Raw genomic sequence first — 12541 nt, forward strand, 5'->3', positions numbered from 1 at the left:
GTAAAAATAACCAGTATCCCAAAATCAAAGTTTTCTGCATTATTAGTCAGATTTTCCAAAACAATAGCAATATTTCAGAAATTCCGCCAGGGTATGCAAACTTATGTGCGTCCACTGGAAAGAGTCCTGTACATTCCCCTGTTTCCGCTTTAATTGGTGTACAGAGCGATATGTTTTTCTTGTTTAGGGTGGAGCTAAACATGCTACTATTTGTTGATTGTTCGACAGGAAATTTCCACAGTGTTGCTTGGGTTTGCTTGATTAAGGATTACCAGCATGGAACACTGTTGCATGCTGTTTTTACCTTCAGTGGCGAGTCACACACTGTCATACTGCTGTGATCGCACGCTAATATACAGTCCCCTCCAAAAGTATTGGAACGGCAAGGTCAATTCCTTTGTTTTTGTTGCCTACTGAAGACATCTGGGTTTCAGATCAAAAGATGAATATGAGACAAAAGCTCACAATTCCAGCTTTCATTTCATGGTATTTACATCTAGATGTGTTAAACAACTCAGGACAGTGCACTTTTTGTTTGAAGCCAGCCACTTTTCAAGTGGGCAAAAGTATTGGAAAAGACATGATTAAATTAACTTAAAGGGAATGACATTTAATATTTGGTGGCATAACCCTTACTTGCAATAACTACACCAAGCCTGCGACCCATTGAGTTCAGCAGACTGTTGACAGTCACCATTGCTCTGGACTGTTGAACCCAAGTATTTCAAGTCCTCCACCCTCGCTATCTTTTCCCTGTAGCCTCACTGTAGCTACCCCTCTCATTCATGCACATATATTCTTTCTTACTTCAGCGAATCTTCATTCCTCTCCTGTCCAGTGCATGACTCTACCAACTAACTGTTCCTCCACCTGCTCCCTGCTTTCACTGCAGATCACAATGTCATCTGCAAAACATCATGGTCCAGGGGGATTCCAGTCTAACCTCATCTGTCAGCCTATCCATCGCCACCGCAAACAGGAAAGGGCTCAGGCCTGATCCTTGACGCAGTCCTTAAATTCTTCTGTCACACCTACAGCACACCTCACCGCTGTTCTGCTGTCCTCATACATGTCCTGTATTATTCTAACATACTTCTCTGCCACTCCAGAGTTCCGCATGCAGTACCACAGTTCCTCTCTGCGTACTCTCTCATAGCCTTGCTCTAGATCTACAAAGACACAATGTAGCTCCTTCTGACCTTCTCTGTAATTGAGGTTCCACCACCAAATCTCCTTCTCTCCTTTCCTGAAGATACACCGAGTACTATCCTGCCTGTCTCTCTGATCACCTTGGCTGAGGCGGTCCAGTCTTCTGGAATCTCCTCCTGTCCACCAAGTGCCTATCTCATCTCTTCCCGAAAACCGCACAACACTCTTCCTTTCTCAGCTTCCACCACATGGTTCGCTCCTCTTCTTTTGTCTTCTTAATCTTCCTCCCCACCACCAGAATCATCTTACACACCACCATCCTATGCTGTCTAGCACACTCTCCCCTACCACTACCTTCCAGTCGGTAACCTCCTTCAAATAACCTCGTCTGCAGAAGCTCTAATCCACCTGCGTGCGTCTACCTGCGCTCTTGTAGGTCACCCTATGTTCCTGCTTCTTCTGGAAAAAATTGTTCACGACAGCCATTTTCATCCTTTTTGAAAAGTCTACCACCACCTGTCCCTCCAAGTTCCTTTCCTGGATGCCGTACTTACCCATTACTTCTTCATCACCACTGTTTCCTTCACCAACATGTCCCTTAGAATCTGCACCAATCACAACTCTCTCTCTGTCTGGGATGCTCAGAACGACTTCGTATAGCTCCTTCCAGAATTTCTCATGGTAATATATTTCTAGACATTCAAATTTGAACTACTTCAACAGCAACCTTCCCCCATCTGTTTGATGTTGCTATGGCAAGTTCATGTGTGTATGAGTCCTAAAGATATGACACCCACCAGCATTTCCCATTGAGCTGAAGATGTTCTCTGTGACATCCAAAATACGATCAGTGGCTTCGCCATGGCGCCCAATGGGATGGCCTCCACTGGCGTACTGTTTGATATGTTGAAGTAGCTCGTTTAATGCCTGAGTGACGCCTGTTGCAGCCACGCCCACCTGCTTCAGGAGGCCCTCATCATTAGTGGCCCCCTGTGAGGCATCCACGCAACCTTCCACTGACTTGGCCACCAGCTTGCCTGCCTCTATCAGCTGTTCCTGGCACACTGGGGAGCTGATGGTTGGAGCCACCACCTATATGAGGGAAGACGGCGTATGAAGCATGACTGAAGAAACAAAAAGAACACAATACAAGAGACCTATCCTACCTGATAGAACACAGTTGTCCAGGCTCACCAGTTGTCAGCAAATATTTGTGGTGTCAAAATGTTATACTTATTACTATACAGTTCCCATTATAATCCTTCAAGGGGAAATTGAATTTACACTCTGCTGTACAGTGCACTTTCTGTGGCGCACCACACGACGCTGGCCCACTTGAACATTTTTAGAAATATATTAAGCAAATATTTGAAATGAAAATGTTTATAATGTTTACTTTATAAAAATACCTTCAATTTATAATATTGCCATAATTTAATAGTCTGACAAAAGGTTATTTGTTGTGTTCAGTTTGAGCAAGAACAAAAATATTCATACGAGTATTCCAAAAAAACCAAACAGAAGTTATGTGCCCAATTTATCAGCAGAAATGTAAATATAAATCTCTCAAATTCTTTTCACTCTGATGTACTGTATGCGCAAATTCTTTTTTTTGTCTTTTTCTTTTTTACACGGAATCAGAACGCGCAGATATGAAGTAACCGGGTAAGATTCAACATGTTCTTCTCTCAGTTTTTAACACTATTAAACTAAAACTACAGTTGTTTTTTCATAGACCTCAGAAAAAGTCACCTTTATATTTTACATTGAATTGAGTGCATCGATCACTTTTACATTTCAGAAAACAAATGAGCAAAAGCCGAAACAGTTCTATAGTTCAGAAAACAAATTTCCAAAATAAAAAAAAACAGTTTTTACATTTCAGAAAACAAATTTACAAAACACCAAACACTTAAATTTCAGAAAACCAATTAACAAAACACGAAACAAATGGCAAATGACTAACTGGAAAGGGATCCCCACATTCATTCTTAGGATTCCCACGCATTTTTCTTGGCAAGACCCGCCCCGCTTCAACATGATTGGTTCCTGCATCGACGGTAGGGTAGGCTACGCAGATGTAACGAGATGTCCATCCCAAAAATGGTCAATGTGTACAATCGCTCAATGTACGGGGGTGCGTCGGCAATTCTTATTTTTACGCGATGGTTCGGTCCAGTCGGGTTCGAGCAGGTTGCCCATTAATGGCATTTATATTAGCGCCGCCGCACTTAATAAGTCAGATACTTTATTTACCGTCTGGAAGCAGTAGGGCGTGTACTCCCGAGATGTAAATATCTCAGGTAGTCTCACTCACCCTAGTGCAGGCCACCAGCTGAGATGTGGACAAAGCACAGTGGGTAGCTGCAGCAATAACTCTGTTCTGGTGGGCCGAGTCCTCCGTCTTCTGGGCCACGTTTTTAGCTCTAAGTACAAGGGCTGCTGCAGCATTAGCCACAGCTTTAGCCAGCTGCATCAGCATATCCTGCAAACGGAAAACACACATCATGTAGCAAGCGGTGGGAGAGTACAACTTTGTTATGATAGCTTGACAAATAAATTGATTGGAAAATTAGGATTGAATCAAAATTAAGACAGAGTCATGATTCGTATAGGGGTGATTGATTTATTACTGGATTAGCTCATCTCTCCAAACACCCCAGGAATGTTAAAACATCCAAGAATGGTGATTCATACAGATTAAAAGATTTAGTGATGAAATTTTAGCACTGTGAGCAAATTGCTGCGTTAAAAATGTGGGTGAAGAGAGCCAGTATATTCGAAACGTACAGGTATTTTAGGTTTACCTCCCGCGTTTTCTTAATTAATCAAGATTCACACAGGCTGCATATTAGAGTTAGCAATATTACTAACATAAACCACATTTTTAATTCAAAGCGAGAAATAGTTGTGTGTGTGTGTCTTACACTACATACAGTGCCATGAGTAGGTTAGTAAGTAAGCCATAAGTCAACATAAAATGCAGTTTTCCCAATGGTGATTTCATTTATTAAAATATTCAGAGCTACCTGGCCTGGTGCGACAAAGTAATTGCCCTCAGCAGCCACAACACAAATCAAATTGGATCGTTGCCCTGCCGTCGAACTCAAGTGTGCTTCAGCTTGAGGTCACAAATTGATGGCCGAACATTCTCCTGCAGGATTTTCTGTTAAAGAGCAGAATTCATCGTTCTATCGGTCACAGCAAGTCGTCCAGGCACTAAAGTGTGAAAGCAGCCCCAGCCCCTCACACTACCACCACCATGTTTGACTGTTGGTATGATGTTCTTTTTCTGAACTGCCGTGTGATTTACGTCAGCTGTAACGAGAGATACAGCTTCTAAAAGTTCAACTTCCTCTCTTCAGTCCATAGAATATTCTCCCAAACGTCTCGGAAATCATTCAGATGTTTTGAACACTGACCTAAACTGAGGCAAGGGAGGCCTGAAGTTCTTTAGATGTTGTCCTTTGTGACGTCTTGAATGAGTCATCGCTGTGCTCTTGGGGTAATTTTTTTACGTCGGCCACTCATGGGAAGGTTCACCACTGTTCCATGTTTTCTTCATTTGAGGATAATGGCTCTCACCGTGGTTTGCTGGAGCACTAAATCTTGAGAAAAGGCTTTGTAACCCTTTCCAGACTAATAGATGTCCCTGAAGGCTTCTTTATATTCGCGCGGGCGGCGACTGCACTGACATCATTGCGGCTATCCCTCGCGCAGTTTGCCTTTATACTCGAGCGCACCCCACGTGCGCAGTTATGAAAATGTACTGCAGTTCGCCTCCAAGTCGGGGTGTCGCTATGGCTGGTATTGGCTCGGACGCCACAGGGTGGGAGTTTACGCTGCATTTTTCGGCTCATCATTTTGTGTAGCTCATCAACTTTATTCCTCTATAGTTCCCACAGCTCTGCACATCACCCTTGTTCTTAAAAATGGGCACCAGCACACTTTTCCTCCATTCCTCAGGCATCTTCTCACGCGCTAGAATTCTGTTGAACAAGCTGGTCAAAAACTCCACAGCCACCTCTCCTAGATGCTTCCATACCTCCACAGGAATGTCATCAGGAACAACTGCCTTTCCATTTTTCATCCTCTTTAATGCCTTTCTAACTTCCCCCTTACTCATCATTGTTACTTCCTGGTCCACCACACCTCTTCTACTCTCCCTTCTCTCTCATTTTCCTCATTCATCAACTCCTCGAAGTATTCTTCCCATCTAGTGAGCACACTGCTGGCACCAGTCAACACATTTCCATCTCTATCCTTAATCACCCTAACCTGCTGCACATCCTTCCCATCTCTATCCCTCTGTCTGGCCAACCTGTATAGTTCCTTTTCTCCTTCTTTAGTGTCCAACATGGCATACATGTCATCAAATGCCTTTTGTTTGGCCTTTGCTACCTCTACCTTTGCCCTATGTCGCATCGCAATGTATTCCTTTCGCCTCTCCTCGGTCCTCTCAGTGTCCCACTTCTTCTTAGCTAACCTTTTTCCTTGTATGATTTCCTGTACTGTGAGGTTCCACCACCAAGTCTCCTCCTCTCCTTTCCTGCCAGAAGATACACCAAGTACTCTCCTGCCTGCCTCTCTGATCACCTTGGCTGCAGTGGTCCAGTCTTCTGCAAGCTCCTCCTGTCCACCGAGAGCCTTTCTCACCTCTTCACGAAAAGCTGCACAACACTCGTCCCGTCTCAGCTTCCACCGCATGGTTCTCTGCTCTGCCTTTGTCTGCGTGCTTCTACCTCCGCTCTTGTAGGTCACCCTATGTTCTTGCCTCTTCTGGAAGAAAGTGTTCACTACAGCCATTTGCATCCTTTTTGCAAGGTCTACCACCATCTGTCCCTCCAAGTTCCTTTCCTGGATGCCGTATTTACCCATCACTTCTTCATCACCCCTATTTCCTTCACCAACATGACCATTACAATCTGTACCAATCACGACTCTCTCTCTGTCTGGGCTCCTTCCAGAATTTCTCTTTCACCTCTCGGTCACATCCTACACCTGTGGGGCATAGCCACTAATCACATTACACATAACACCCTCAATTTCAAGTTTCAGCCTCATCACTCGATCTGATACTCTTTTCACCTCCAAGACATTCAGAGCCAACGCTTCCTTTAAAATAACCCCGACTCCATTTCTCTTCCCATCTACAGCATGGTAAAATAATTTCAACCCTGCCCCTAAACTTCTAGCCTTACTGCCTTTCCACCTGCTCTCCTGGACACACAATATATCAACCTTTCTCCTAATCATCATGTCAACCAACTCCCGAGATTTTCCTGTCATAGTCCCAACATTCAAAGTCCCCGCATTCAGTTCTAGGCTCTGTGCTTTCCTCTTCTCTTTCTGCCGAAGAACCCGCTTTCCACCTCTTCTCATTTTGCCACGTTCTAGTTAAATGATTTCTTGATTGCACAAGTCTGGAGGCAATCAGTCTTCGGTATGATAAGTGAAATGAACTCAGCTTTCCAAAAAAATGCCAGTTAATGACTGTTTTAACAAGGGGGAAATCACTTTTTCACACAGGGCCAGGTGGCTTTGATTTTTTTTCCTTCAATAAAATCACTATTTAAAACTGCATGTTATCTTTGAACTAAACAAAAAAATAATAATAATTTGAGAAGGAGGCAAATACTTTTTCATGGCGCTGTACATGATATCCTTGACACATTAGACCATTAAAGAGTAGGAATTTTAACACAAATGAATAAAACACACTGTCGTAGGCCACAAATGACCACAATTTGTTGGAATGTGTTACTTTTAATCGGAGGGTTCTGATATGATCTTTGAGATCGGAAATGTGTATCGGATCGGATCGGACTGGATCTAAAATCTCAGATTTGATTACTCTTATACAGGCAGTCCATTCCATGCTTTGCTCCAGCACTTTTAGCAAACAGCGCCGGAACGGCATGCAGATCCCGCGTGATCACAACAACAGCTTGCTAACATAGTAGCAAGGAGTAAGAGTGAATGTTGCTTGCTTAAATTTGTGCATTGACACAAGTTCACTGTGAAAGTACAATCCCAATTCCAATGAAGTTGCGACATGTTAACCAAATAAAAACAGAATGCAATGATTTGCAAATCATGTTCAACCTATATTTAATTGAATACACTACAAAGACAAGATATTTCATGTTCAAACTAATTAAGCAAATAATTAACTTGGAATTTTATGACTGCAACACGTTCCAAAAAAGTTGGGACAGGTGGCAGAAAAGACTGAGAAAGTTGAGGAATGCTCATCAAACACGTGTTCTGTGGTCCAACGAGTCCACAATTTAAATATTTTTGGGAAATTGTGGACGTCGTGTCCTCCGGGCCAAAGCGAAAAAGAACCATCCGGACTGTTATGGACGCACAGTTCAAAAGCCAGCATCTGTGATGGTATGGGGCTGTCTTAGTGCCAATGACATGGGTAACTCACACATCTGTGAAGGCACCATTCATGCTGACAGGTACATACAGGTTTTGGAGAAACATATGCTGTCCTGTCTCCCATTGAAAATGCGTGGCACATTATGAAGCGCAAAATACGACAACGGAGACCCCAGACTGTTGAACAGCTGAAGCTGTACATCAAGCAAGAATGGGAAAGAATTCCACCTACAAAGCTTCAACAATGAGTGTCCTCAGTTCCCAAACGTTTCTTGAATGTTGTTCAAAGAAAAGGTGATGTAACACAGCGGTCAACACGACCCTGTCCCAGCTTTTTTGGAACGTGTTGCAGCCATAAAATTCCAAGTTAATGATTATTTGCTAAAAACAATCAAGTTTATCAGTTTGAACATGAAATATGTATTCAATTGAATATGGGTTGAACATGATTTGCAAATCATTCTATTCTGTTTTTATTTATGTTTAACACAACATCCCAACATCATTGGAATTGGCGTTGTAAACTCACATAAAATAATTACACCCACTGAATTTTCAAATACATCACAAAGTTCATTTGTTTCTTCGTACTTTGTTCACAAAAATCCCGAGCTCAACGCTAACAATCAATGAATGGAAAACATCATTGACAAGCTAACGTAAAATAGCACTGAACTCGCGGCACTTAAATCTCTCAAAATCATGAATATTGGTACACAAATACTGTATAAACACATACAAACAGGCAATATCTCTCTGGCATATATTCTTCCAACTCTGTGAAAAATGACTTATAATAACTATATTCTACTTCCTTTGTCACTGCAAGTGTGTATCTCATTCCGTGTATCACACGGCCCCTCAGAGTCCAAGACGTGCAACGGCAGGAACAGCGATTATCTATAAAACTACATTCCAGTTGCATCAACAAGTTCAAAAGTTGATGGCTGCACATGTGGAGAAAGCAGCGGGCAAAAGTCAAGGCTGCAATATCGGGATCGGATCAGCGGTGTAAAAGTTGGATCGGGACATCCCTAACTTTTAACGCAACAATACTGCACAATTTGAGTCTGAATCAGTTTCGATTGACAGTTTCCGTCGTGGTGATCATCGTGGATTACTAAATCAATTCATAGCTTGCTTTGATTGGCATTTCATCATTGAATGTCTACAGCAGACATGTGTTACCATCATTTGACAATTAGAGGGCACTCTCCATCTGGCAGCCCTGAAAGATCCTTTACCTAGAAACTGTCAAATACGGAGATGGAAAAAAAAAGACTTAAGAGTAAATTAGAGTGAACTGATTCAATTCAATGACATAAAAATGAATAGTGGGCGGCACGGCGGTGACTGTCTGTCTGCTCAGCACATCTACCTCACGGTTCTGAGGACCCGGGTTCAAGTCCGGCCTCACCTGGGTTTGCATGTTCTCTCCGTACCTGCGTGGGTTTTCTCCAGGTACTGCTGGAGCCTATCCCAGCGAACGGTGGGCGAGAGGCGGGGTACACCCTGCACTGGTCGCCAACCAATCGCAGGGAACATACAAACATATATATATATATATATATATATATATATAATATATAACATATTTAGAACATCAGATAAGCGTTATTAGTCTGACCGTGGGGAATTGTCATTGTTTCAGCAGCAATGGTGGATACAGGAAGTAACAAAAGAGCATACAAGGGAAGTCATTTCAATTCAGCTTTCAGCCTTACGCTCCCCAGTTTTGCTTTTCGGTTCCAGTCAAGAATTTTCATTCCGGTGCGTCACGAATAATCCGAGCTCAAAAGTTCAAGTATACATACCTGAAACTGTGGATCTGTGTCCGTCTCTCCTATGTGCGAGAGGAGCTCTCCGCTGGCCTGGCCCACATTTCCCGCAGCTTGCAGTAGATTCTGACGAGGCTAAAACCAAAAGAGTTCGGCTGTAATATTGACAAATTCAACGACAGAAAACAAAACCCAGTATAGATATACCGTACTGTGCAAAAGTCTTAGGCCACCATCAGATTTGTTGTTTCAATTATTTTTTTCCACAGTAGCCATTTTGACATAGTAAAATGTGAATAGCAGGATAGGAGTGGCAATAATTCACCGTAAGGTCGTCGGCTTTGGAACGTTAGGGACGAGTCCTGCTGCAGATAAAAAAAGAAATTGCAACTCATTGTTGGACAGATACGAGTCTGCTTCCTGCGTACGTGGTACGAAGTGATGTATAGCAAGGCATGGAACCACCGTAGACTCATCTCAGGGGCAGACCAGACAAGCAATTCAATGCTGAGGCCCGAGTCACAGCAAAGAGCATTATCTCGGCACCATCCAAGGGCTGGGAGCTGAGAGTCGATTTTGGGGAAACCGCTCTGGTTCGCTGAGACCATCACAAGAACATCCAAGAGACTCGACTGGTCATGCTGGAGGTCAATGTTGCAAGGGGCTACAGAACGGAAGCAAGGCAAATATGCCTGTCTGAAGTTGCCCGGGTTCGCTAGTCAGACCTTTTGCAAAGTCTCCCATCTCTTGGGCATTACAGGCGCCAACAGAAGGGTGGCAGAACTAAGGAATAATCATTGTCAAGAGGCCCAATACTTTTGCACAGTAATAGATATACAGTGCCCTGAAAAAGGATTGGCCCCTTTCTCAAATTCTTATATGTTTGCATAGTTTACCCACTTTAAGCTCATCAAACAAATGTAAATATCAGACAAATACTGTGTAGCCCAAGTGCACTGAGCTGGTTTTAAATGGTGACTTCATTTATTAAGGGGGAAAATATATACATATATATATATATATTCAAAGTTACCTGGCCCTGTGTGGAAAAAGTAATTACCCTCCTTGTAAATCATGATTTAATTGTGGCTAATCACAATTTATGGTTCGTTTTTTTGACACCCAAGCCTGATTTTCCCCAGACCTGTTCAATGAAGAAATCACTTACACAGAACCTGTCTGACAAAAGATCTAAAAAAGCTGCAACAAAATAACGTTCCAAACAAATTCAAGAACGGTCGAGAAAAAAAGTAATTGACATGTATCAGTCTGGAAAGGGTTACAAAGCCATTTCTTAAGCTTTAGGACTCCAGAGAACCATAGGGAGAGCCATTACCCTCACATGGAGAAAACATGGAACAGTGGTGAACCTTCCCAGGAGTGGCCGGCCTACAAAGATTACACCAAGAGAACAGCAATGACTCATCCAGGAGACCACAAAGGAACTCAGGACAACTTCGAAGGAACTGCAGGCCTTTCTTGCCTCAGTTAAGGTCAGTGTTCATGACTCAACAATAAGGAAGCGACTGGGCAAAAAGGCCATCTATGGCAGAGTTCCAAGGTGAAAACAACTGCTGACCAAAACAAACAAAGGCTCGCCTAACTTTTGCAAAACAAACATCTGAATGATTCCCAAGAACTTTGGGAGAATATTATACGGACTGACAAAATGAAAATTGATCTTTTTGCAAGGTGTCTCCTAACATCTGGCGTAAATGTAGCACAGCATTTCAGAAAAAAAACACGGCGGTGGTAGTGTGATGGTCTCGGTCACATCCTACCTGTGGGGCATAGCTATGGTCCTGAAGGATATTGTTCAGCCAGGTAACTTTGAATATTTGTTTTCTTAATAAATGAAATCACCATTTAAAAATGGCATTTGAAGTTCACTCGGGTTATATTGGTCTATTTACATTTCTTTGATGATCTTAGTCAAAGTGGGGGAAACTATGCAAAACAATAAGAAGGGGGCCAATACTTTACCGGAGGAGTGTTAGTCTGCATCTGTACCATACTTTCAGGTTCCCTTCAATGGAAATGGAAACCCATTTATTAATCTCGTACGGATTATACCGCACCTCTGTGTTTGCAGGCTGGGCAGTCTTCAGCATGTCAGAGACAGCACAGGCCAGGTTCTTGGCAGCACCCAGCAGCTGCTGTCCGTTTCCTCCTTCGTCCTCCATGAGCGCTGCCAACAGTTTGACACCTTTTGACATCTCAGTGAGGTTGGAGGAGATGGTGGTAACGGCACAGCCGACTGCGGTGTAGTCTGTCTCTGCTGGGTCACCTGAGGACGGGCGTATGGATCAATCAACCTCCATTTAACACAATTTGGAGACTTTTACCGAAGCGGCATCGGCCTCCGCTTTTCGTAGCCGTTTGATTGGTAGAAGTTGATAAATAATACACTGATGATTAAGGCTTTCATTGTGAATTGCGCCCAATATAGCGGAGACCTCCACCAACACCCAAGGTAGAAAACACGATTCAAGCAAACACGATTCAAACCAAAAGCTAGACTGTAAAAAAAATGTATTTTGGAGAGTGGTAAATATAATCCATGAAAATCATCTAAAATTGACATTATTTTAGATAGGTAAAGTAGGTAAGTTTTGTAAGTATTAGATCGCTATTGAATTAAAGTATTCTTCACCCAAAATATGAGGTTTAAATTTACTCAATTAAAGTGGCTGCTAATTGTTACCGTAAATGTATTGGGCAAATTTGAGAGGTTGTTTTTTTTTTTTTTTTTTTTTTTACCTTATAAGGTGAATATCTGGAAAAAAAAAAAAAAAAGTCTTGGTTAACTTTCCTGTGAGCTCTAATGTACTGCACCAACCTCGGAGACATTCATATGGCATATGCGAATGGCTGAATTCTTTATTTTATTCCTTCACCAAAAGTTGTGTTCATAGTTGTAAATTCTGATATGAACTAAAAGCTCAAAAGCGCTTTCACTGCATTGTGATCCCCCCTGACTGTAAAGTAGCTGAACCCCACGCAATAACACACTGTGACTCCATCTTGACAACATACCAGAAGCAGACATCTGCTCTTACTGTATAGCTTTACCTGCGGTGAGGTTAACCATCGAGGCAGTGCCTGCTGTGATAGCATCCACCTGGGAATGGATCTCGTGTTTAGACTCGTCCATCTTGTTTTTGCGCCAGGCTTGGGATGCCTCAAACACAAGCAGGAAACATGATAAACCCACTATCCAATGTTCA

At 42.6% G+C, this 12541-nt stretch overlaps 1 protein-coding gene across 3 annotated transcripts in view; it reads right to left on the reverse strand.

Annotated features, from left to right (window-relative positions):
- tln1 (talin 1) overlaps positions 1–12541 on the reverse strand; it is a 65854-nt gene that overhangs the window by 28682 nt on the left and 24631 nt on the right. For 2 of the 3 annotated variants that reach the window (XM_061747524.1, XM_061747523.1), the window contains 6 exons: positions 12387–12495; positions 11393–11601; positions 9351–9449; positions 8725–8787; positions 3467–3634; positions 1947–2241 (listed from right to left, as the gene is read on the reverse strand). In XM_061747524.1, coding sequence (XP_061603508.1) covers positions 1947–2241; positions 3467–3634; positions 8725–8787; positions 9351–9449; positions 11393–11601; positions 12387–12495 — 943 coding nt within the window. The remainder of the gene's footprint in view (positions 1–1946; positions 2242–3466; positions 3635–8724; positions 8788–9350; positions 9450–11392; positions 11602–12386; positions 12496–12541) is intronic. The other variant, XM_061747525.1, reaches the window with a different exon arrangement.

This window comes from Phyllopteryx taeniolatus, chromosome 15 (assembly GCF_024500385.1).
Source record: "Phyllopteryx taeniolatus isolate TA_2022b chromosome 15, UOR_Ptae_1.2, whole genome shotgun sequence".
Classification (NCBI taxonomy): domain Eukaryota; kingdom Metazoa; phylum Chordata; class Actinopteri; order Syngnathiformes; family Syngnathidae; genus Phyllopteryx; species Phyllopteryx taeniolatus.